The sequence below is a fragment of the Paramormyrops kingsleyae genome, chromosome 11 (assembly GCF_048594095.1).
Source record: "Paramormyrops kingsleyae isolate MSU_618 chromosome 11, PKINGS_0.4, whole genome shotgun sequence".
NCBI lineage: Eukaryota > Metazoa > Chordata > Actinopteri > Osteoglossiformes > Mormyridae > Paramormyrops > Paramormyrops kingsleyae.
Genome location: NC_132807.1, coordinates 23053940 through 23075805, shown reverse-complemented (window position 1 = coordinate 23075805; position 21866 = coordinate 23053940). Strand labels below are relative to the sequence as shown.

General features: G+C 42.0%; 1 protein-coding gene across 3 annotated transcripts in view; it reads right to left on the bottom strand.

Annotated features, from left to right (window-relative positions):
- Nucleotides 1-4614: 4614 nt before the first annotated feature.
- The window catches only part of vat1l (vesicle amine transport 1-like), a 34393-nt gene continuing 17141 nt past the window's right edge, over nucleotides 4615-21866 (bottom strand). Inside the window, exons 9-11 of one of the 3 annotated variants that reach the window (XR_002835646.2) lie at nucleotides 11833-11955; nucleotides 5880-5963; nucleotides 4722-4758 (exon numbers count right to left, since the gene is read on the bottom strand). Coding sequence is in view for 1 of the 3 variants with exons in the window: in XM_023790845.2 (XP_023646613.1) it covers nucleotides 4660-4758; nucleotides 5880-5963 (183 nt within the window). In the remaining 2 variants the exon portion in view is untranslated. Of the gene's footprint in view, nucleotides 4759-5879; nucleotides 5964-11832; nucleotides 11956-21866 lie in introns of all 3 variants that reach the window. The other 2 variants (XM_023790845.2, XR_002835645.2) reach the window with 2 other exon arrangements.

Here is a 21866-nt window from a genome sequence, read left to right as displayed (position 1 = left end):
AGACCTGTGATTAATTTAAAACTGTACAAGTAAGCAGTAGAACACTTTTGTTTAAACAAAATGACAGAAAAGTCACGTCAACTGTGCAGAACACTGTGCACTATGGATAATTTGCAAATAGGTATGTAACTGGTTTATAATGCATTAACTTTCAGCAAATGCTAAAAAATAAGTAACAATGCAGTTCCCATGTTAAAACAATGCATCTTAAATATTGCAGACACATTCCCAAAGTTTTAGCTGAAATGCAATGCAACACTTAAATCATGCTAAAGACATCTACAAATAAAACATCAGAATCACCACTTTTTGATAAATCATGAAGGTAAATAGTAGCTATGAAATCTCATCATATTAAAATATAATTTGGATCCTGTTCTGTTGTTCGTGATTGTTAGGGTCCCATATAAAAATGCTAATGAAAAATTTGAAAGTAAACTGTAATTATGTTGGATTAGTATGCAATTGGAATGTGAAGGATGTACAGAAGCTCCTCTACTTACGAACTTTCAACTTACGAACTTTCAGACATATGAACGAAGAGGATTGTAAGTCCAAATGGTGTTCCTTGGGCTCCCGTTTCCTGTCCGCAACATCAATTTTTTTTCCTGTGCGCCAATTCCGCCTAGTACAACTTCTGGCCGCTACTCCCATCACGCAGCAGCGTAGCGTGCGTACTCCCAGCATCCTAGTTCTTTGTACTTGTGTATACCCTTAAAATGATGTTGAATAACGACTTACGAACATTTCAAGTTACGAACGAATCTTGTTCGTAAGTAGAGGAGCGTCTGTATAGCTATTTGAGCATTCAGAGCCATATGTAGGCACATTAGTGAGAGCACACAGAATGCCCTAGCAGCTGAAAGGGAAGATGGAGCTTTGAAATTTGAAGGTCAGATTCATTCACATTACGTGAAAATGAAACAGTAGATTTAATCACTGTGGTACTACTTGATAATGTCTCATTATCATTGGTGGTAAAATGGGCCCATCATCTGGCTTTAGTACTGAAATGCATGAGGCTTCTGATAGAAAGAGAAGTGTAGAGCCTTTAGTTAACATTCAACCTGATTATGTGTCAAGCCGTTTAACACGGCAGCTGAGCAGTGGATGAAAGCTGCTGTCTGTCATCATGAGGACAGTCTTGTATGCTCCACGTTGTCATATGCAGGATATGAAATTTCACTCTTCACCCATCAATATGATAACTGAAATATCACAATATTAAAGAAGATAATACAGCTTGTGATTGGTGTGAAGCCCAGTGGGTTACAGCTCTATGGGTTCAAATTCTGTGACAGAACAGCACCAGTGGGCACTTAACCCCAACTTCCCCATAGATGCTGGTTGACCCTGTTCTCTAACTTGACGCACTTATGGACAAAAGTGTCTACTATATATGTACTTACATACAATACATTTTGACACTGTTATGTCCTGGTGGGATAAATATAGTTCAGTTAGATACATAAAGGCTTTTGCCACAATTGGGAGGTGTGCATGAGGCAGGATGAGTCAGAGAGATAAGATCCCACTGAATAGCCAGGGACCCTCAAGCTGAAGACCCGGCCCCAGTACGAACAGAACACTAGCTGCAACATTAAGGGTCAAAAGGTGGGTTATTTTGCAGGGTGACATTCAGGACAGTATAGATGTGCATATATATATATATATATATCTGACAAAGCATGTGATAAATCGAGAAGTGCTCCAATTCTACCCCCCCCCCCCCCGATCCTGTAGTTACTGTAACACCTTTTTCTCAAGTACAAATTACCTTCAGACAGAAAACATGTTTAATGGTAGGGAATCCATCTTGTTCTGGTTGACCTTTCATACACGTTCTCTTCTATGCATGAAACAGACACCCCTGGTCATCCCCCAGCTACTATACTTGATATAAATCATTTAACATTGTTTTTCTGAATTTTACAGACAGAACAGCACGTGTTAAGATTCATATCAAGTTGCCTGTTTTTTTAAAGGATCCTTTCTCAATGACCTACCCACTCGTCCAGCTATGTACCCACCCACCGACCCACCCCTGAAATAGATTTTTAATTAAATTTTTATCACAATTGGTTGCTCATATTAGGCATTATGCCCACTACTCTACCTCAGAGTTTGTTATGATCACTGAACTGAAAACCAGCAGCCAAATGAAATACTGCACAGACCAGATTACCATACTGATGACTTTATTCATGTAAACAGAACTGGCTTCGTGTGCACAACAGAACAGGAACACTAATAACAACAAACACAGTTAAACAATATTCCCATATTAATCTAGATCCAGGCTTGAGCTGACAGGTAAGCAAATGCAGTTTGTATTTTTTTAAGGCAAATTGAAAAGCCATCTAACCATGTCAAACACATATTCTGTACACTGCAGAGTCGTCCAGATCCTTTGAGTCCTACCTGGAATTTCCTTTAGTTAAAATGACCTTGTTTCCCACATCCACACATACCTTGTGCATACACTATGTTTTTGGTCTTCCATTAAAGAGAACCAAATCACTAGGCTTCTCGAAGAGTAAAGGCTTATCAAGCAATACGGCTCACGTTCCCGCTGAGCTCACTAACCCTCTGTCAAGTCTCCGGGGTGATGGCAGACTTTATGAGCAACCACTGTTTTCACAAAATATTATCAATGCTGATAAACCACCAGTATAACGTAACATTGTTTAGTATTGTAACAGAATATAAGGTATGCGAGACATACCTAAAATTTCAACATATCCCAAAGAGTTGTTGTCAGACATATACATGGTCATTTCTAATATTTCAACATGTAAAAAATGAAAACTAAAATCATGAAATATTGTGACTTAGGCTTGTGTAATATATAATCATATCCCCCTGGTTGAGACCTGTTATAAAATAAAGACATACAATTAAATAAATGACAAATTTCAGTAAAACTTCACCCTTGTCAATTAATAGAGGTCCCATATTGATTTATGTTTCTTGCTCAAATCAACCAGTAAGTAAAATCTCGTCTCCCTGCTACTACATGAATCTGACCATTACAAATAAAATGAATAAAAATTATGTAAAATTTGAACTTCAAAAGTTATATTACTCATTACTGAAAAGTGAACTTCTTTATGTGCGTAAAAAGAAACCAAAAAGTGTCAAATTGATAAAGATTCATGTCTACCACCCTTTTTAAAACAAAATTAACAGCTGCAAAAAAAATAGAAGTTACATGCAAGTGTGAAAGTAGTGCGATTCTTTAGTGAAAAGAAGATTTATGCAATAATCATATTTTATGCTATTTATTCAGCAAGGGAAAACAAAACAAGTTTTTGTGGAAAAACCCTATGTCTGATTGCATTGGTATTCATACCAAATACTGATATCTTTCTAGTGAGGGTGCAAACACAATTACAATAGGGCAAACCCTACAGTTTTGGCTAAATCAAATACTTTTAAACCCCTCAATCTGCAGCCACAAGCTCGTCCGTTCAGCTACAAGCTTTGTGTCTGGTTCCCCAAGTCCCTTACACTGCTCCTAGCTTGTGTTCTATCATATACAATATACAGGCACTAGTAGGTAAACATAATTTTCTAGGTACGAGCATTTAACACAACACAAGGACAGAACTGAGATGAAGGGGCTGGGAAGTAGCACAACCATAAACTACTTTTCTGATATGATAAGTCTTTCTATAAGGAGGTGATCCCTCTGGAGGTTCCATAACAGTGATGTGGTTCGACAGAGTGAAATTTACATGCTTTATTTGTCTTTACCAGAAGGACATTTGAATCAGGAGCCTTGGGATCATGCAGGTCCTGCTCAGACAGAGTACAAGCAGGCTGGAGCTACGGACTGGAAAGGGGAGGTTTGGGGTGAGGGGAATACAAAGAGAATCAGAGCATCACAGCTTCAGAACGGCAACCTGGCAAGTCACCCCAAACAGCCACAAGCATCTATGCCCATTGCACTTTAGGTAGGAGAAAATATTTTGAAGGGTACAGAAAATCTCTCCACCCAGAAATGCCATCAGAGAACTGCCCTTTGTAGTGTAGGTATAGCATGGTGCAAGCAAGGTGCTTTCAGATAGTCTTTTGGAGAACCTGAATAGAACAGGAGCAGCATGCCCCGGCTGTGCTGAGACGGGATCTTTGATGTACTGCTCTCTTTTATCTGCCGGCCAAACGGGACTGGAGGAAAAATGAGGGAACAACACAGGCTCACACAGAAAAGTGGTTCTCCTTCTTATATATATATATATATTTTACTGCCATCACCACTGCTACAGCAATTTTACTCACGCACACGCTCACTCATTTCTACTGAGACCAATAAACGGCAAAACGGACACCCAAGAGGCTGTAAACACGGCCAAGCATCTGGTAGCTAGAGTTTGGCTGGCAACACAAAAGTAACATTGTTTGAATACTGACTGGGAATGGCACTTAAGTTGTTCAACACTGTCAACAAGCCATGTTTTTTTTTTCTTTTTTCCCCCCCCCCACAATTCAGCTGACTGGCGGACAGATACGACGGCACACACACTGTACTACAGCTGTTGCACACAGACTCGAGGGTGAACGGTCTTCCGTTTTAAATTGCCCTCTCCCCCACCCCTGCCCCACCCGCCCCATCCGTCTCCGTGGTTCCATCAGCCAGGGAGCCCTCAGTGCCCGCCTTTACTGGATGAAGGGCATCCGCTCCTTGTTGTCATTATCCCCTTCGTGTTCTTCCTCCTCCTCACCCGCCTCACTCGTCTCTGTGCTGTCGTTGGCCATCTGAAAGGTAAAGGTGCCCACTAAGCCACTAAGCCATGTCACGGCTCTCCTGAGGGCATCCGTGTTTCACCGTTGCACGTGTTGCGCCGCTCAGGGAGCTTGCCCGAATTCCCCAGGATGAGCGGCTCGACTCCAAAAGCCAGCAGGCCGAGATAACGGGCATTTGTCATTATGACAAAACTATATTTGCCGAATCTATTTCTTGGAATTCACTGGAGAGAAAAAAATAACATCAGCAATGTACTTTCCGTTATAAAGACAGCTGGCAGAAACTCAATCTGCAGGCATCTTTTATGCATAGAGAGAAGGAAACAACACTAGGAGACGAAAGACCAGAATGGTAGCTTTAGCATAATATCTGGTGAACTCAGTGATATCTGCAAAGGAGGAGAAAAGGAGAAAAAGTGAGACTGCATGAATTTTTAACTGCCTGCAAAACAGAGCTTCAGGTATACGATATCACACTTGAGCAGAGGGCCACCATGTCCCATGGGTATTCAGTAAGAAACAAATTTACATTTTTACAGACCAGACGATGTTTTGCTGAATAATAATGATTTCAATTTCATAGGTCAGAGTCTCCATTGACACGGCAAAGGAGCATGATGGGTAACTCATTTCGATTGCCCATCTATCTAATGGTTTGAGAAAGGGCAATGCAGTTAGGCGGCACAGGCAGGGTTGGATCACAGTTGCAGATATTTAGACAATGTTAACATTGACTTTTGCTTCTAAATGTACTTTTGCCATGAACAACGGTCTCCATGGAAACTAGCGATGTGAAGGTCTTCGTTTCTGTCCTGCCGAAAAACATATCCTAAGTACATCAGACTTATGTATCTCATCTCATTTCAACCACTTAGAGTAATGAGGGGGTCCAAAAATAGAATTAATAAGAATTAACCATAATTTTTTCAGGCTTGTGGCCAAGTTTGTCTGTAATTTCCTCTTCAGTGAGCAATACGTTAGATACATTCAATAGGTCAGTTATGTGATCACATTAGTAATCAGATGATTCATTAAAAAAATATATATATATATATCTTAGCTCCACCAACATTTTCCCGTTTAGCTATCCTGGTTTTACCAATTTATGCTTTTAAAGATATTAATTTGCCTACCAGTGGAATGGGGGATTTCTCCACATCCAAGATGAGTTTCCCTATGTTGCCTCTGTCATGGATTCTCTGCATAGCTTCTTTCACCTGTGTGAGGATCAAAACAGCTCTTTAATTCATCAGAAAATGAAGCAGGAGCAGCCAACTTAACAGACATTAAGAATGATTCGGCAAAGAAACACTCTTAGCGGATAGTGCAACGTTGGTTTAAATTTGTGTTATAATTCTGAAAAATTGAATAAAATTGGAAGCCCCCTGCATTAAACTAGTGTGCATATCATATCCAGAACACTCTCTTACCCCTGAATACAGCTCATTACCAAAGAGGGTTCCAACCATTAACTTAATGCAGTGCCACAAATTCAGCTTTAGGTGGCAGTAGTAACAACAAAAAAAGACATGAGAAGGCAGCAAAGCTCTCTAGGAAACAACAAGGCTTACACAGATCCCCTTTGATATCATACACAATTTTATCAGCTTTTTCAAAAACTAATCTCGTACATCCCAGCATGCACCTGATCTGTTGAACTAAAGCAGTTTTAATCCAGTGACAAAAGGCATGTTCTCATTGTCTATTCCCATCCTCTGAACTGAGTTCTAAGCTGATATTTCTCTGGCTTGTAGAACTGGGCCTTGATTAAGACTGAACTATTTTACCCAGAGTATGGTATTACTCGCCTCAAGAAGAACAGGCTGCAGTATAGACAATGTTAAAATGTTAAAACTGCTGATCCAGTTTAGGTTCAACAGTGAGCCTGTAACTTATCCCAGGTAGTTCGGGGCACAAGGCATAAGGCAGGAGAATGCCCTGCATGGGATGCAAGTCAGAGGACACACACAGACATTAACAATCATACCCAGAGAAAGCGAGCATCAACACAAGTAGAGAACAACTCCACATGCTTTAAAACATAGTTTTTTAAAATGAATGCCAAAACTTTGTTGACTCAAACCAAATTCGTAACTATGAATGATGTTTTTCTTTTTGCTTATGATTAAACAATCCTTTTATTCACCCCTGGGAAGCAGTAGGTGGAAATGAGTCTCAACATTCCCAAATCAGCCGGCTCACTGCGATTTAATACTTAACGTATCAGTTTTGTTTGGGTGCATTCTGTGATTCTGCCGATCAGCACGAGCCACATAAAACACCCGAGTGGCTGACAGCTGTCTGACGCAAGCTGAGGCCTGGGGGGGGGTGGGGGGTGGCGGCTCCGCCTGGCCACCACAATCAGAATTGTCTCTGCTCATGATGCTAATGGAGTATGAGTCACAGTCAGACTCTGGCGTTAGACAGCTACAGCTCATGCCTGGACAACTGGGGATCCAAGGATCACGCCTCCCCCCAGGCAACCCACACAGGAAATATATATACACGTCTGGTAAACAAAGAGGACAGCAGCCAAAGGATTTTCAATCAATATTGCAATCAAATCAAAACAGCATCTTCCTGATCGTTTCATCTTCACAAGTTGAGCTTTTCCTATAATTAAAAATTAGGCTTTCTAAATCCAAGCTGCCGAAATTAAGAAATCTACCTTCCGTGTCAGTGCTGACAGTAACCGACACCAAAGCCTTCCTAACATATGACACCTTGAAATGATCCAGCTGCAAGTTTCACTGCATCCAGGCCTTAACTCTCTTGCAAGCTGCGTTTCGGCCTTTGATGAAGAACCCAAGGCTGGTTACCAAACCGTTTCTACATTTATACCCATTGCTGCCTTTTGAACTGTAACAGACCGTCGTCAACACGCCCCCTCACCGTATTACTAATCAGCTCACATTCACCTGGGGCTCGTCGGCTGTGTGGACATCTGAGCCCCTATGACTTTGCCGTAGTCGCAAAGTCCTGTTTCTTGCTTTCAAGCTGTGATCTGAGCTTCAGTTCCAGTTTCTGTTTTTTTTTTTTTGTGTGTGTGACTTTCCTCCCGTGTGTATGACCTACGATGACTCACCACTGTGCTGTTAGATCCTGATTGGTCACGACCTGCCTACCGACTCAGTGTATTGGATTTGTGTTTCGGAATACAGAAATAAAACTCACCGGTATCTATATCTGTTGGGAACCTTCCATTAGTATGCGAGCCACATGCTACATGGTAAGCCACTCTAAAATAATTCAAATGATTCTATTAAGCACCAAGACCTACCTAAACTTGCCATGTATGTATCCATACCATAAATTCATAGTGAAGGGCTCAAAACAGTTTCTGAACTTTGTTGAAAAACCACCTGATGAAAACGGAAGAGGCATAAACGAAGACGGCCCTGTGTGTACGAGACAGGACCCCCAGCACTGCCTGCCGTCTCCATTGCTATTAGGTGCCTCAGCTCGATACCTCACTACCTTTTGTGTGCCGGTTATTACCAATCCCCAAGGAAAGGCGATAAGCCGGTGACTGATTCTATGCCGGAGATGCCCCCTCATCCACCCCTCCCCGGCAGTGAAGCTAGACAGAGCCGGGAGATTGTATCACAGAGCAGATAGGCTGGGGGGCATCCTCCCACCCCCTCTGACGGCTTAACCCTGCTGATGGGTTACCCCCTCGTGGAAAGAAAGGGCTGCCGCTGGCACTGCTTTTAAAAGCTACAGTTTCACGTTAGCTGTTGCTGGGTGAGGGGGGTGTTCAATCTGGAAAAAGGCGATTTAGCAACACAGGTCTGTTACTTGGTTTGCTCTCTGTTTACCAAAATCTCTCAGACTGTGCCCTACAGGTGCAGTGATGGCTGCTTATCTGAGCCATTACCACAAGCTTAAGCATATAGAAGGCAATCAAGCACATAATGGTCAAGTAGTTTCTGGATGGTAAATAACATATGTGCAGCCATCAGGGTGTCTTAAAGGCACACAGTCACAGATTTCCTTTGAGTTTATAGTGGAATATTAAAGGCAGTGGAATCATTGCGAACGAGCACATGGGACTTTCATTGAACGAGCCAAAGCAGACGAAATGTCACTTTAGCAAGACGAACAAACTGTTTTTGGATTTAATCGAAGGGGATCCGCAGTGTGAGGAACACAGTGTAGCACAAAGCCAGGTGAACAAAGAGAAGCTGAACGGGCATTGAGAGTCCCTAAAATCGAAGAGGACTGCGATGAATTTTCACAAGAGAAAAACCTCATATAAGGGAAAACAGGTTCATTAACTTAGAAGGGTATTAATCTGTGGGAAGGGCGATCTCCCATCTTCCAGGGGATTACTGCGCCTTTGTCATCATTTGTCTTTCAATAATGGCTAATCCTAAAAGTGATATTATACAGTATATTAAGTCAAAATTTAACAAAGGATCAGCAGCATTGACAAACATTTCTTTGAAATAACAACGAAATATAAAACTCAAATGGTGCGATTTAAAACTGCATGAAATAAACAAGATTAAAGGAACCAAATAATTTAGCAAATCAGTGTTTTCTACTGAGGTACAACTTAAATGTTCTCGCATAATTTTAAAATTGTCACTTTGTTAAAAATATTGTCTGCAGTATCACTAGCAAAGTATGCAAAGGAACTCCTAGTTCTAAAGCTCCTCTAATTTAATTTTAAAGGCGCTAATAAACTTTTGACCCATTTTTGAATATAGTGCACAATAAATTAAAGAAACTAATGTGTCAACTGCCTGCCTGCATGTAAAAGTACTTTTCTGCTTTTCATAAAATATATCTTACAAATTGCACTGTTTTTGTAATATGCTGAACGGCATTATCGCCCCGGACATTAGCAGGAGACCCAAGTGTGGAGGACATACAATTTTATTATCCTCCTGATAGGTGTCAGTTAATGAAAGCTTGTGGGCAAGGAGAAGGAACATAATTCGGTGTAATATGAAAAAGTCGATTCCATGGCTAATGAAGTGATACAAGAAGTTAAGCTGGCAGATAATCCATATTTTACTCTCATTAGTGTCACTGACAGAAATACTAGGGACAAGGTGAGAGTAACTGTTAGCTTCTATTCACAAATTTATGGTAAAAAGCAACACATCTGCTGGAGTGTCTAATGACTCAGATCTCTCTCTAAATATAACACTGTGCTGAATACTTTCACTGTTTCTCACTGAAGTGAGACCTAAGTGGTGAATAACCAAAAAATCCTTTACTTCCAAACTGCTTTGAGACAAATTCTCAATAAAAATGTATTATTTTTCAACCAGATACCTAAAAGAGGCTTAAAGATTGCAAACATTCACAACCCATCTGCATTTTTTTAGCAATTAACCATCAATTTTCTAACTATTATGTCTGTCTGTCTTTCATATTATTTTTTTGTCAATGCTAGTAGTTTTGTTGAAGAAATACATTTTCCCGCCCCAGGAAGAAGACTGCTGTGGAAATAAAATGCTTTTACAAACACATTTTTTAAATGTATACTTTCAGGTCTGGGCTGGGATACGAAATGGTCATTAAAGGCTTTATCGTTCAACTTTTTAGATGAAGCTGCAACATCAGAACTCCACAATTCACAATGTGATTTAAATAGTCTCACCTCTCAAATTACTGCAGTGTCATCTAACAGCATTTCGTGGACTGGTACTTTATTATAACCCTAACCCCTTAGCGAAAATAATTTTGCGGAGATTTTTCCAAAACCATCACTTCAAAGAAGTGCTCCTAACATCAAGATCAGTCTGAGTGGTCACTGAAATATCTAGTTGATTCTGCCTTTACAAAAAAATTTAAACTAGCCTACCTTCCTACCAGACCCCATATTCTATCCAAACCATTTATTCATTATTTTGCAAACAATAGCACCCATGCTTTTGAAAACAACATAAAATAATCTATATATGCATGATCACCCCTTACATAATTATTTTCAAGATAAAGACCCTATATTTTGGAAAATTATAAAACATGATTAAGTCTTGCACAAAAATAGCAACTCCCCCAGCAACAGCAACAGACACGTTCTCAACCCAGTTACAGCATTTTTCAGAAATGATCAGGTGAAAACCTCTTGAAAACAGGCCTGGAGTGGAGTGTGTTAGCTTAAATACTCTCTGTCTATGTCTAATCAGTTTTAAGTGGAAAAAAAATCTTTTATTGCATCTTTTAAAGGACTCCTTCCAATTAATTGCTCGAACCCTTTCAGTCAGGCTTTCAAGCTTGAAACAGGGGATTTCCAGTGGGAGTTCAAGTTAGATATAATTTTCTGTCAGTAGCTAATACTCAATCTGCGACCACCTTTTTACAGCTAAACCAGAGTGCAGCATTTGATACGATCAACACGTTATTTCTCTAAAACGGAATCTCTTTGCATTTCTGTGAAGCATTCATCCAGCGCTCCTGCTTTTCCGATCAGTTCCTGGAGCCAATCCCAGAAAACATATGGCGCGAGACACGGCACACCCCAGACGGCACGCCAGTTCCACGAATCCCTCGCACGTACACGTACACAAAGTGTGACCTGAACAACATGTTTTTGAATTGTGGCAAGGAACCAACCGAGACAGATCCCAGTGAACAGAGGGAGAACATCCAAAATCCTCACCAAGGGAGCTGGGCCTGAATTCTCACTCGAACCACAGAAGCTCTGAGATGACAATACTACTAAGCCGCTCAGTTGCTGCATCATACACCAGATGTTCAAATATTATCTCACTTATAAAACCCAGTCTCTCTGTTATTATGTATTTCCAATTTCCAAGCTTTACCGCCAATAAAAGTCGCAGACATGCATATAAATGAACATTTATCATATTTACTAATATTTACCCATCAGTCTTCCACTTACCCAGCAGAGGGTCACGGCACTCATGGCTTTTGAATTTAGAGATCTCCCATGTATTGCCCATCTGCTTTAACAAGATCAACAACTAAAATGTGACTAAGCAACTCAAAGGAGTTTTCCGTCACCTCAGAGATGTGATTACAGACGACATTACAGGAACGAGGCCACGACGTGAGGGAGGAATCACTCTGTAGAACACAGTTAATGCTCGGCTGTCGCAATCCTACCTCTTGCACAGGTAGTCCTAATATTTCACCGTTGGGTCCACTGAACTTTCAACGCATCAGAAGAAACCAGCCAACGGCTTCCCTCCTTGGTGCTGAACCTCGGACTCTATTAGTGATGTTGTGCTACCCACTACAAGAAATAAATCAATACATCTTTACTCGTCTTCTCTCGTTTTGGGTATGCCTCTCTTTTACATTTCTCAGTACAGGGCTAAGAAATTATTCACTTTCATTAAACCTCCATCACAGAACATATTTTTCAAATTCTTTGCCAGCTAGTGATTTTAATGCAGCTGAATACCTCTAAAAATGCAGTTTAGGGAAATGCAAAAAACTGCAATAGTTGTCATGCGACACAAAAAAAAAATGGCCGCATGCTTTACAGATCCAATCATTGGCTGCCGTTAATAAATAACGGACCCTGTACACAGTCCCCCCCCCCGCCGCCCACTCAAGCTGCCAAAGAAAAACAAGAGCCTTTTTCTACCCATTCCAGTCTGGCAGCGCCACTCGCAGCCTCTCCCATGCATACATTGCCTGTCGAACCCTGCAGAGCCAGCAGGGTCCGGCTTGCCCGCGCCCACTCCACCATAATGAGGCCCTTCACGGGTTTTTGGTTTCTGAGAATATGCTGCACGTCGCTCGGTGCCCCCTGTGCCCCAACGGAGCCTGGACAACGGTGCTGAAGTTTCCCATGGAAAACACGGCTTGTCCGGCCAAGGCCTCTGCAGGGCTGACAAAGAGACCTCGAACAATGAAATGCTGCTGTCTTGTGGGATGCCTACCGTGTAAAAACATGAGCTACGACGGCCCTTTTTAAGCCACACAGCAACAAGCTCATGTTTTTCCCACCTTTATCCAAAAGCTAGTCTAGTGTGAAACATTCTTACTTAAGAAAAACAGTCATAATAACAAGATTATACTAATGCAGGATCTTCATGAAAATAAAGGGATTTTTGTGTTTTTTTATATCTATGTATTCTTTCAAAATTTTAGAGCTTTGGAAATTATTAGTACTATTGTGAAACCTATCCATCCTCCAACTGTTTTTCTAGTACTGGGTCCGGGGCGGCGTGGACCCTATATCAGGCAACACTGGGTACAGAGGAATGTCCAGGATGGGGTGCGAGCCCATTGCAGAGCACACACACACATGGGGAATTTATGCAAATTCACCAAACTGAATGTTTTTGGACTGGGAGAAGAAACTCCACACACACACACACACACACACACACACACACAAACACACAGGTTATATCATTGTGAGGACTCTCCATTCATATCTTTAGGGAAAACTCTAATCCCAACATCACGACCGTAACCCCTATCCAGTCCTAACCTTAACCATAAGTAACCAAACAAATATAAAGTAACCAAAACCTGAAATATGGTCCCCTCAACACCAAAATAACAGATTTTTATTACATTATGAGGAACATTTGGTCCCCACAATGTAATATAAACATAACACACACACACACACACACACGTGAAACCCCCAGTCCTGGGAGTGTGAGGTACTGTAGCTCTGCTACCCACTGAGTCACCCTACGGAACTAACAAGGAAGCAAATTAATTGGTAACCCTCTTCACTTCGCTGAGATCCTCGCCAAGCTGGGGGAAGTTTGTGCCAGAAACCTCTTTTTGGATGACAAAATATACTGTAATAATTTAAAGCTTAGTTTTAAAAAGTTTTTTAAAAATATGGAAAATAAACACGGAGAGCTGGCATTTCAGGATCACTGTGCATTTCATAAACATCCTAAAGGGAAAACTTAACACGAAATAATGGTTAAAATAATGTTAAATAAAAATAATGATAAATAATAAATAATGGTAAGATAATGGTTAGCCGATGACCCAGAGTACCGCTACATCCATCCAGATATCAGTGTGTCTGTGCCTCTTTGATGGCCGCACCAACAAAGGAGTTATTAATTATGTTTTTGCACTAAAGCTGTACTGAGAAACAGGAAAGAGAGCCAACGAGGCCCACATGTTACTGCTGTGGCATGAAGGCGCACTGAGAATAAACATAAAACAAGCTTCACCCAGCAACTAGCTTCATATCTAGTCTTTAGACACAAAGGTACCAGCTGAAGCAACAGTGCAGTCTTCAGTGGTAACCATTGGTGTCAGGTCAATCATTAGTGATCAGTCAGGGGGTTAATAGGCTTTGGGTAATCCCAGCTTCAGCTACAATGTACACTCAGCTCCATTTCCCACACATTAGTCGCTCGAAACACAGGACGATCCGTATGAGAAAAGGACACGTTAAACTCCATGAAGGTCAACAGCATCGAGAGGAACTTCAACTTGCAGAAATCGCAAAACCCTACTTTACTTTCTAGCTTTTAAAAGGAGTTTGAACACCGACCATCAAAATGTCTAAGAAGGTGATTTCTGGGTCACTGGAGGCAAACAACAGCTATGTGTGAGATGTGTGAGAATTTGGGCCATTCACACTGGGCACTGTCGCTAGGCCCACAGCTTGCATGCAGCTTCACTACCTCCATCCGCACTGGGCACTGTCGCTAGGCCCACAGCTTGCATGCAGCTTCACTACCTCCATCCGCACTGGGCACTGTCGCTAGGCCCACAGCTTGCATGCAGCTTCACTACCTCCATCCGCACTGGGCACTGTCGCTAGGCCCACAGCTTGCATGCAGCTTCACTACCTCCATCCGCACTGGGCACTGTCGCTAGGCCCACAGCTTGCATGCAGCTTCACTACCTCCATCCGCACTGGGCACTGTCGCTAGGCCCACAGCTTGTATGCAGCTTCACTACCTCCATCCGCACTGGGCACTGTCGCTAGGCCCACAGCTTGCATGCAGCTTCACTACCTCCATCCGCACTGGGCACTGTCGCTAGGCCCACAGCTTGCATGCAGCTTCACTACCTCCATCCGCACTGGGCACTGTCGCTAGGCCCACAGCTTGCATGCAGCTTCACTACCTCCATCCGCACTGGGCACTGTCGCTAGGCCCACAGCTTGCATGCAGCTTCACTACCTCCATCCGCACTGGGCACTGTCGCTAGGCCCACAGCTTGCATGCAGCTTCACTACCTCCATCCGCACTGGGCACTGTCGCTAGGCCCACAGCTTGCATGCAGCTTCACTACCTCCATCCGCACTGGGCACTGTCGCTAGGCCCACAGCTTGCATGCAGCTTCACTACCTCCATCCGCACTGGGCACTGTCGCTAGGCCCACAGCTTGCATGCAGCTTCACTACCTCCATCCGCACTGGGCACTGTCGCTAGGCCCACAGCTTGCATGCAGCTTCACTACCTCCATCCGCACTGGGCACTGTCGCTAGGCCCACAGCTTGCATTCAGCTTCACTATCTCCATCCGCACTGGGCACTGTCGCTAGGCCCACAGCTTGTATGCAGCTTCACTATCTCCATCCATGACAGCAGCTCTGTAAAAGGACAGCAGACAGGGAAAACGGCGCAACAAAAGTTTCCCTCGGGCACGAGGCTCACATCGTACTCGAAGCCCTCCCTCCCCACACTCCCCTACTCGGTCAGCCTCTCCATCATCAGTTCTGCATGAAGCGCTATCCCTGCATGACCTCCCAACACTGCTCTTAACTCTCTTACCATCTTTTATTTTATTATGGATTCTAATATTTTAAGTTCTAAGGGTTGACTTGCTCTTAAATACCTGATACAATTAGGTGACAGTTTAAAAATTTGACCAAGGCCAACTTCTGAGGGATCCATCCTTGAAAAACGTGAATGAATCACCAGACTAAAGCAACTTCTTGTGGGGTTATTATGTCATGAAAATGATTTGACTCCGGAAAAGACCAACTGCGGTTTTCTGAATAGAGAGGCAGGCAAACTTTGTATTTATTTTCATTGTTATTTTTTCTATTACGCTGGGAACCATTCAAAGTTGCAGAAAGAAATCTGCTTTGTTAACATCTGTCATATCTTTGATAATAACAAGGACACCATGACAAAGTCTGTGCGGAGAACATGACACTGGAAGACAAAGGGCATCTCACTGGATTTCAGATGTTAAAAAGAAGACAGGCAAAATAAGACAAACATCCGGGTATGGATCCACTGTAATAGTTATACAAGCAATCAAAATTTAATGCTGTCACATGACAGTGACCAGTGTGACCATTCTGCATTACACAGAAACTGCTGGTGGGATTCATTAAATATCTTCATTAGACTCACACCAAAACAGACTGTAAAGCAACCTCAGGGCTCTCCTCACTGCACACAAAGAATTTACTATCAATCTTACGAGTTACAGTATCATAATTCATTATATTTACATGATGTAACACTTATATAGTATGTAACGTTTTTTAAATTTTATCCAATATCACTACTTCATAGTAACAAACATTAGGCCTTTTACTTAAGAAATTTATGATTTAAATTTATTTATGTTACAAAATATATTTCAATAAGATATTAATAATAAGATGCAGTATATTATAAGCATTAATATTTGAAATAATAAACAAAATAAATTGCACTACCACAAACACGCATTACCGAAAGGAAATTAGATCTGGATACGTCTCATTAAAACACGTCACACGTACAGCTTCCAAATTTATGAAGAAATGTGGAAGCATTTTTGCTGCTCCGGAGCATTTCCAAGTTTCCCAGATATCCAACCTTTCGCAGCTTGATGATTCATACAAGTAAACACTGTGATCATTTTCCCTGGTCATTTAAGACTCAGACATGGAAGTCAGATATTATACTGCCACAAAGATACATTTTAGGATATTTTCCAGCATGTACAAAGCATTTTCTTTTTACACGCGAGCAATTTAGCCTTTCCTTGCACCTCCGCTTATCCAGGTCATATCATATTAAAATCCCTCTTGTTCTACTTCCCACGGGACCATTTTTATCTGCTGCATGCAAATGCCAGCTAACAGTACAGCTTTTAGCTTTCTCATAATAGCCAATACATAATAGCCAAAGACAAGGTGAGCTAGACATGCATATCACACTGCAGCTCAATTAGGACAAAAGGTCAAGGCGATGTGAAACGGCAGGGTGGAAGATGATTAAAACGAATGATCCATTGTTACAAAGTGATTATCTTAACAGCTTGCATATTACTTCCTCTGTGTGATCAACAGTTGATTTTTATTATCACGTCCTTAGACTTCATAAAATGTCTTATTTTTGGTTGGAACAGTTCATTCTCTGCTTTAATTATTCAGTACTGGGAAGCTGGGCTTTTAAATTCAGCATACCTGACTGTCTAATTTCCTATAACATCCCCAAAGAATATACTTAGAACAGATTAGTGGTTTAAATTGTCCCGGTTACTGTGTGTTCCCCTATGATAGGGGGGATGGGGGAGTTTTGGCAGCTCCTGTAATACTCTGCATATATTTCCCAGATAAGTTTGCTGAGACAAGTTTTGCCCAGCTTTTTCAGCTTTGAAGAGTGGGGGACGGCATCCCTATTTATAAAAATATTTCCTTTGTAAAATACCTGCCATATATTTGTCTCTGATTAATGCATTAACACGGCTTATCTTGGATTTTGTCACATGGCTAATTCCATGACAGCTTTGCTAGGCAGCAGTTCCTTCGTTTTAAGAGCAGCAGCATTTAAATAAGGGAGGCCTTTTGAGTGAATCTATCTATAGGCTAGGCGAGACCCACAATGGCATGATTTGGTTAGGTGGACCAAGGAACTGCAACACCAAAACAACAACCCACGGAAAAATAAAATCAGCTCTACCACAGGGTTGCATCGATAAGACTCAAAAGACATAAACATTCTGTATATTATGCTTGCAAATGATTACAGCTAAAACCATTAGAAATCCATAATATGCTTATAAATACATTAGTTCCCCAGCTGGAAAAAAAAACAAGATTCAATTTAAATGCACTGCTGTCTGGGGAGGAACAAAACAATCGATGGCTGAGATGTGTAGAAAGCTAAAAATCACCATGACTGGGACAGTATTATGTCAGCTGCTCACTGCGCTGAGCATACAGGAGGTGTACAACATTTTTATTTATTTAGTAGACGCTTTCATCCAAATTGACGTACATTTTTTTTTGAGAGAGAGCAGGGACAGACAGGTCCGAGAGCAATTCAGGGTTAAGGGCCTTGCTCAGAGGCCCAATGGTGGCAGTGGCCAGCCGACTCTGGGATTTAAGCCGGTGACCTTCTGATCGCGGGCACAGCGCCCTACACAGCTGAGTCACACACTGCCCCACAATAAGTGCACTGTGACACAGGGTTTGACAACCACTGCACCTATGGGCCGCGGACCTACATCAGGGAAACACGGTTTGGTCTGTCGTGAGCTGTCGACGGGACCTGACCACCCCCTGGAAATTTGATTAAAAATCCCCACTCTAACACATACCCTTAGCTCTGTACTGATACAGTATGACTATCACTCTTAAATAAAAAAGGAACACCATTACAAACAATAGGCCAGCTAATCAATGAAAAAATGAAAAATGATTTAGCAAATGCATGTGTATTCCGGGCGGCCGCTCCAAGGAATGACCCCGCTGTTCCATTCTCATAAGTACCATTCCCATCATTCCCAAAGCGGCTCCCAATGGATTAAAGGCACTCAAGTGGGGCCACGTGCTCACAGGGTGGTCGTCCACCTGCCGGCTAATTAATGTGACCTGTCTGGAGCTCTTTTTAAATATGTATAGCTTTACAAAGTCCAGTGCATTTATGGGAACCGTCTGTGCGGAATACCTCGCTGAAGTGCAGATTTGCTACGGCAAGAAGCTTACAAATAGAAATGAGCTTCATAAGCTTTTTCTGCGACATGTCCGTGCACATTTCAGACGTCCTTTTTCAGAGGAACACAACCTATTCCAAGGAGCCACGGGGAGTCAGCAGCTTTAAATGGAAATATTACACATCAGCACCATGGGCAGCTGGAACTATTGATATTTCCATTTATTTTTAAGCTCTTAATATATTTTTAAAATACTGCATTCTTTCTTTTCAAGTGTTATGGTACACTTTGTAATTTAAATGGTAAAACTCAATCCGGATTTATACCTGTCTATTTTCACAGTCAGTTACCTCTGACTGGAAGAAACATACTTGCTTTCTTCTATTCCTCCATCAACTAGACTCCCATTAATTGTACTGGGAATCTCATTTACTTTGCACATTCTGCTTTCCTGCTGAAAATATCTGCTCAGGTCACAAGGTCTGAGCCCACAAGCAGCAATAACCCTTTCCATGTCTGCATCTCAGTCGTTCCCCTTTTGTGTTCTCACTGGTCTGTGTCATAGACAGCTGGAACTGAGACTGCAACCATGGGAAGGCCAGACGCTGGCCCACTCTAACGCAACACACCATGGGGGGTGGTGAGGGGCCCAGTAGGTTAGGACTCTGCACCTGCGGTTGGGAGGTTACCAGTTCAAATCCTGATACTGGCAGACTGGTGCAAGGCCCTTAACCCCTAATTGCTTCCAGGGTGCTGCATGCTGGCTGACCATGCACTGCGAACCCCCCAAGCACTGCGAGCCCCCCAAGCACTGCGAGCCCCCCAAGCACTGCGAACCCCCCAAGCACTGCGAGCCCCCCAAGCACTGCGAGCCCCCCAAGCACTGCGAACCCCCAAACTTGCTCTCACCAGCATGGAATAGGGCAAAAAAAGAATTTCTTGAGGCTGAATAAAGCATCTCAATTTTATTCTATCATGGGATCAGAGAGTCTGACCCCAGCCTCTTAGCAAAAAGGACTAACTATGGCTGTCACACACTAAAGTATAGTACTCAACCTGATCCCCCCGTTCAATCAATAAAAATGGCTGTGAAAGTAAAGGGAGTGACAAGCTGCTGCAGTGGTAGATGTGACAATATTATTGGTAATGGACAATGTTAGACAAGTAACCTGGTATTGGTATCCGACAGTGGCTAAACGGCGATTATCACCTCTGTGGGGGAAGTAGGCTTTGGCTACACACAAAGCAAGACAACAGAGATTTATGAGCTGGCTTTCAGTCCAGCCTTCCAGCTAACGCATTCAATGTAGTTACAAAAAAACACATGAACACATTGGTATTATTTTTAAACTCTTTGCATGGTGTACAAAAGTATCTGTGTATGTAAATATCATTTATAATGGCGGTATACAGCCAGGGCTCACTGTAAGTTTATGAACCAATGCCTTAGATGGTTTTAGATGGTGGGTGATATGTTTTAAAATCATAATTAATTCTGATCATTTTGCACAGACATAAAAAAAATGTCAATCAGCACCGCTATTCAGCCCCTCCCCCCCCAGTCAGCAAGTTTTGACACCAGTTGCTTGGCTGATGTTTTCACGATTTTATGTCAATGTCATGTATATGTTTTGGATGACTATACAGCGCCCTACACAATTATTGGCACCCCATGTCACGCCCTATTCGTCCGATCCTCCTGTGTGCCACGCCCCCTCATTAACCTCGTGTGAAATCCCGATGTCACCAGCTGTTTCTTGTTATTTCCATTAAGTCCTCTCTATTTAAGTCTGCATTCAAGTATGGTTTCCCCAGTCTTGTCATTGAAGTCTACACCTTTTTTGTGTCTTGCCTTGTCGTTGGCTGAATAAACCCCTCGTTCCTGACTCTTCATCTCCCCAGTCCTGATTACGCGATCCCTGCTCGCCTGTGGTTACGACACCCCTTCTAAAGATTTGTAAAAATGGTTAGCAAAAATCCACCTTTTGGTGAAGTAGTTTCATATCACACTGAAAAAAATGAGAAAAATCCAACCTTTCCTTAAGATAAATTTATTGAAAGAAAAACAAAATCTTCATCAAGAAATAATTATTTTCAAGAAAAACACACGTGCTACGATTAATGGCACCCCTGCTTTTAATACTTTGTACAACCTCCCTTTGCCAGTATATCAGTATTGAGTCTTCTCGTATAACATTTTATAAGGTTGGAGAGCAGGGAATCGGAGCCCATTCCTCTTTACAGAATCTCTCCAGATCACCCAGGGTCCTAGGCCATCTCTTGTGCACTCTTCTCTTCAGTTCAACCCACAGGTTTCCAATGGGGTTCTGGTTAGGGGACTGAGATGGCCATGGCAGAAGCTTGATTCTGCAGTCAGCTAACCATTTTTGTGTTGATTGTGTTGACATGTGCTTAGGATCACTGTCCAGCTGGAAGATCCAATGACGGCCCAGTTTTTGTTTCCCGGCAGAGGTAGCCAAATTTTGATTTAAAATGTCCTGTTATTTCATGAGTCCATAATGCCATGTACCTTAACAAGGTTTCCAGGGCCTTTGGAGGAAAAACAGCCACACAACATCACAGAACCTCCACCATATTTTGCATTTGGGATAAGGTTCATTTCATTATAGCCATCCTTCTTTTTACGCCAAACCCACCTTATGTTCATTGGCAAAAAGCTCAAATTTTTTGTTTCATCAGACCATTGAATTTGGTTCCAGTCAAAGTTATTGTAGTGTTTTGTAAACTCCAGGTGCTTACGTTTGTGGTGAACTGACACAAAAAAGCTTTCCTGGCATACCTTCCAAATAATCTGTTAGCATGAAAGGGGCGTCTGATAGTTTTTTCAGAGACGTGGTAACCCCAAGATTTTACTTGGTCTTGTGATTCACCAACAGTCATCCTTGTGGGTTTTTTGCCTCTCTTATTATCCTCCTCACTGTACGTGGGGGAAAAATAAACTTGAGTCCTCTTTCAGGCAGGTTTGTAACAGTTCCAGTTAAAGCCCTAACAGTAGAAATGGGCATTTTAAAAGGCAGTAGCTATTTTTTAATACCCATTACCTGACTTATGAAGGTCAACACACTTCTCCCTCATTTGGTTTGTATGTTCTCTTATCTTTCCCATGTTGATGGACGACTAAGGGAATTTGGGCTCTGTGTCACATCATGTTTGTACCCCAGTTAATCAGGAAGTCATGGATTACAGCTTGAAGGTTCCTCTTCACTCCACTGAACTCAAAGATGTACAATTTACAGGGGAAACATATTTCAGTTATATTGTGCTCACTACAGTTTCCAGGGGTGCAAATAATCA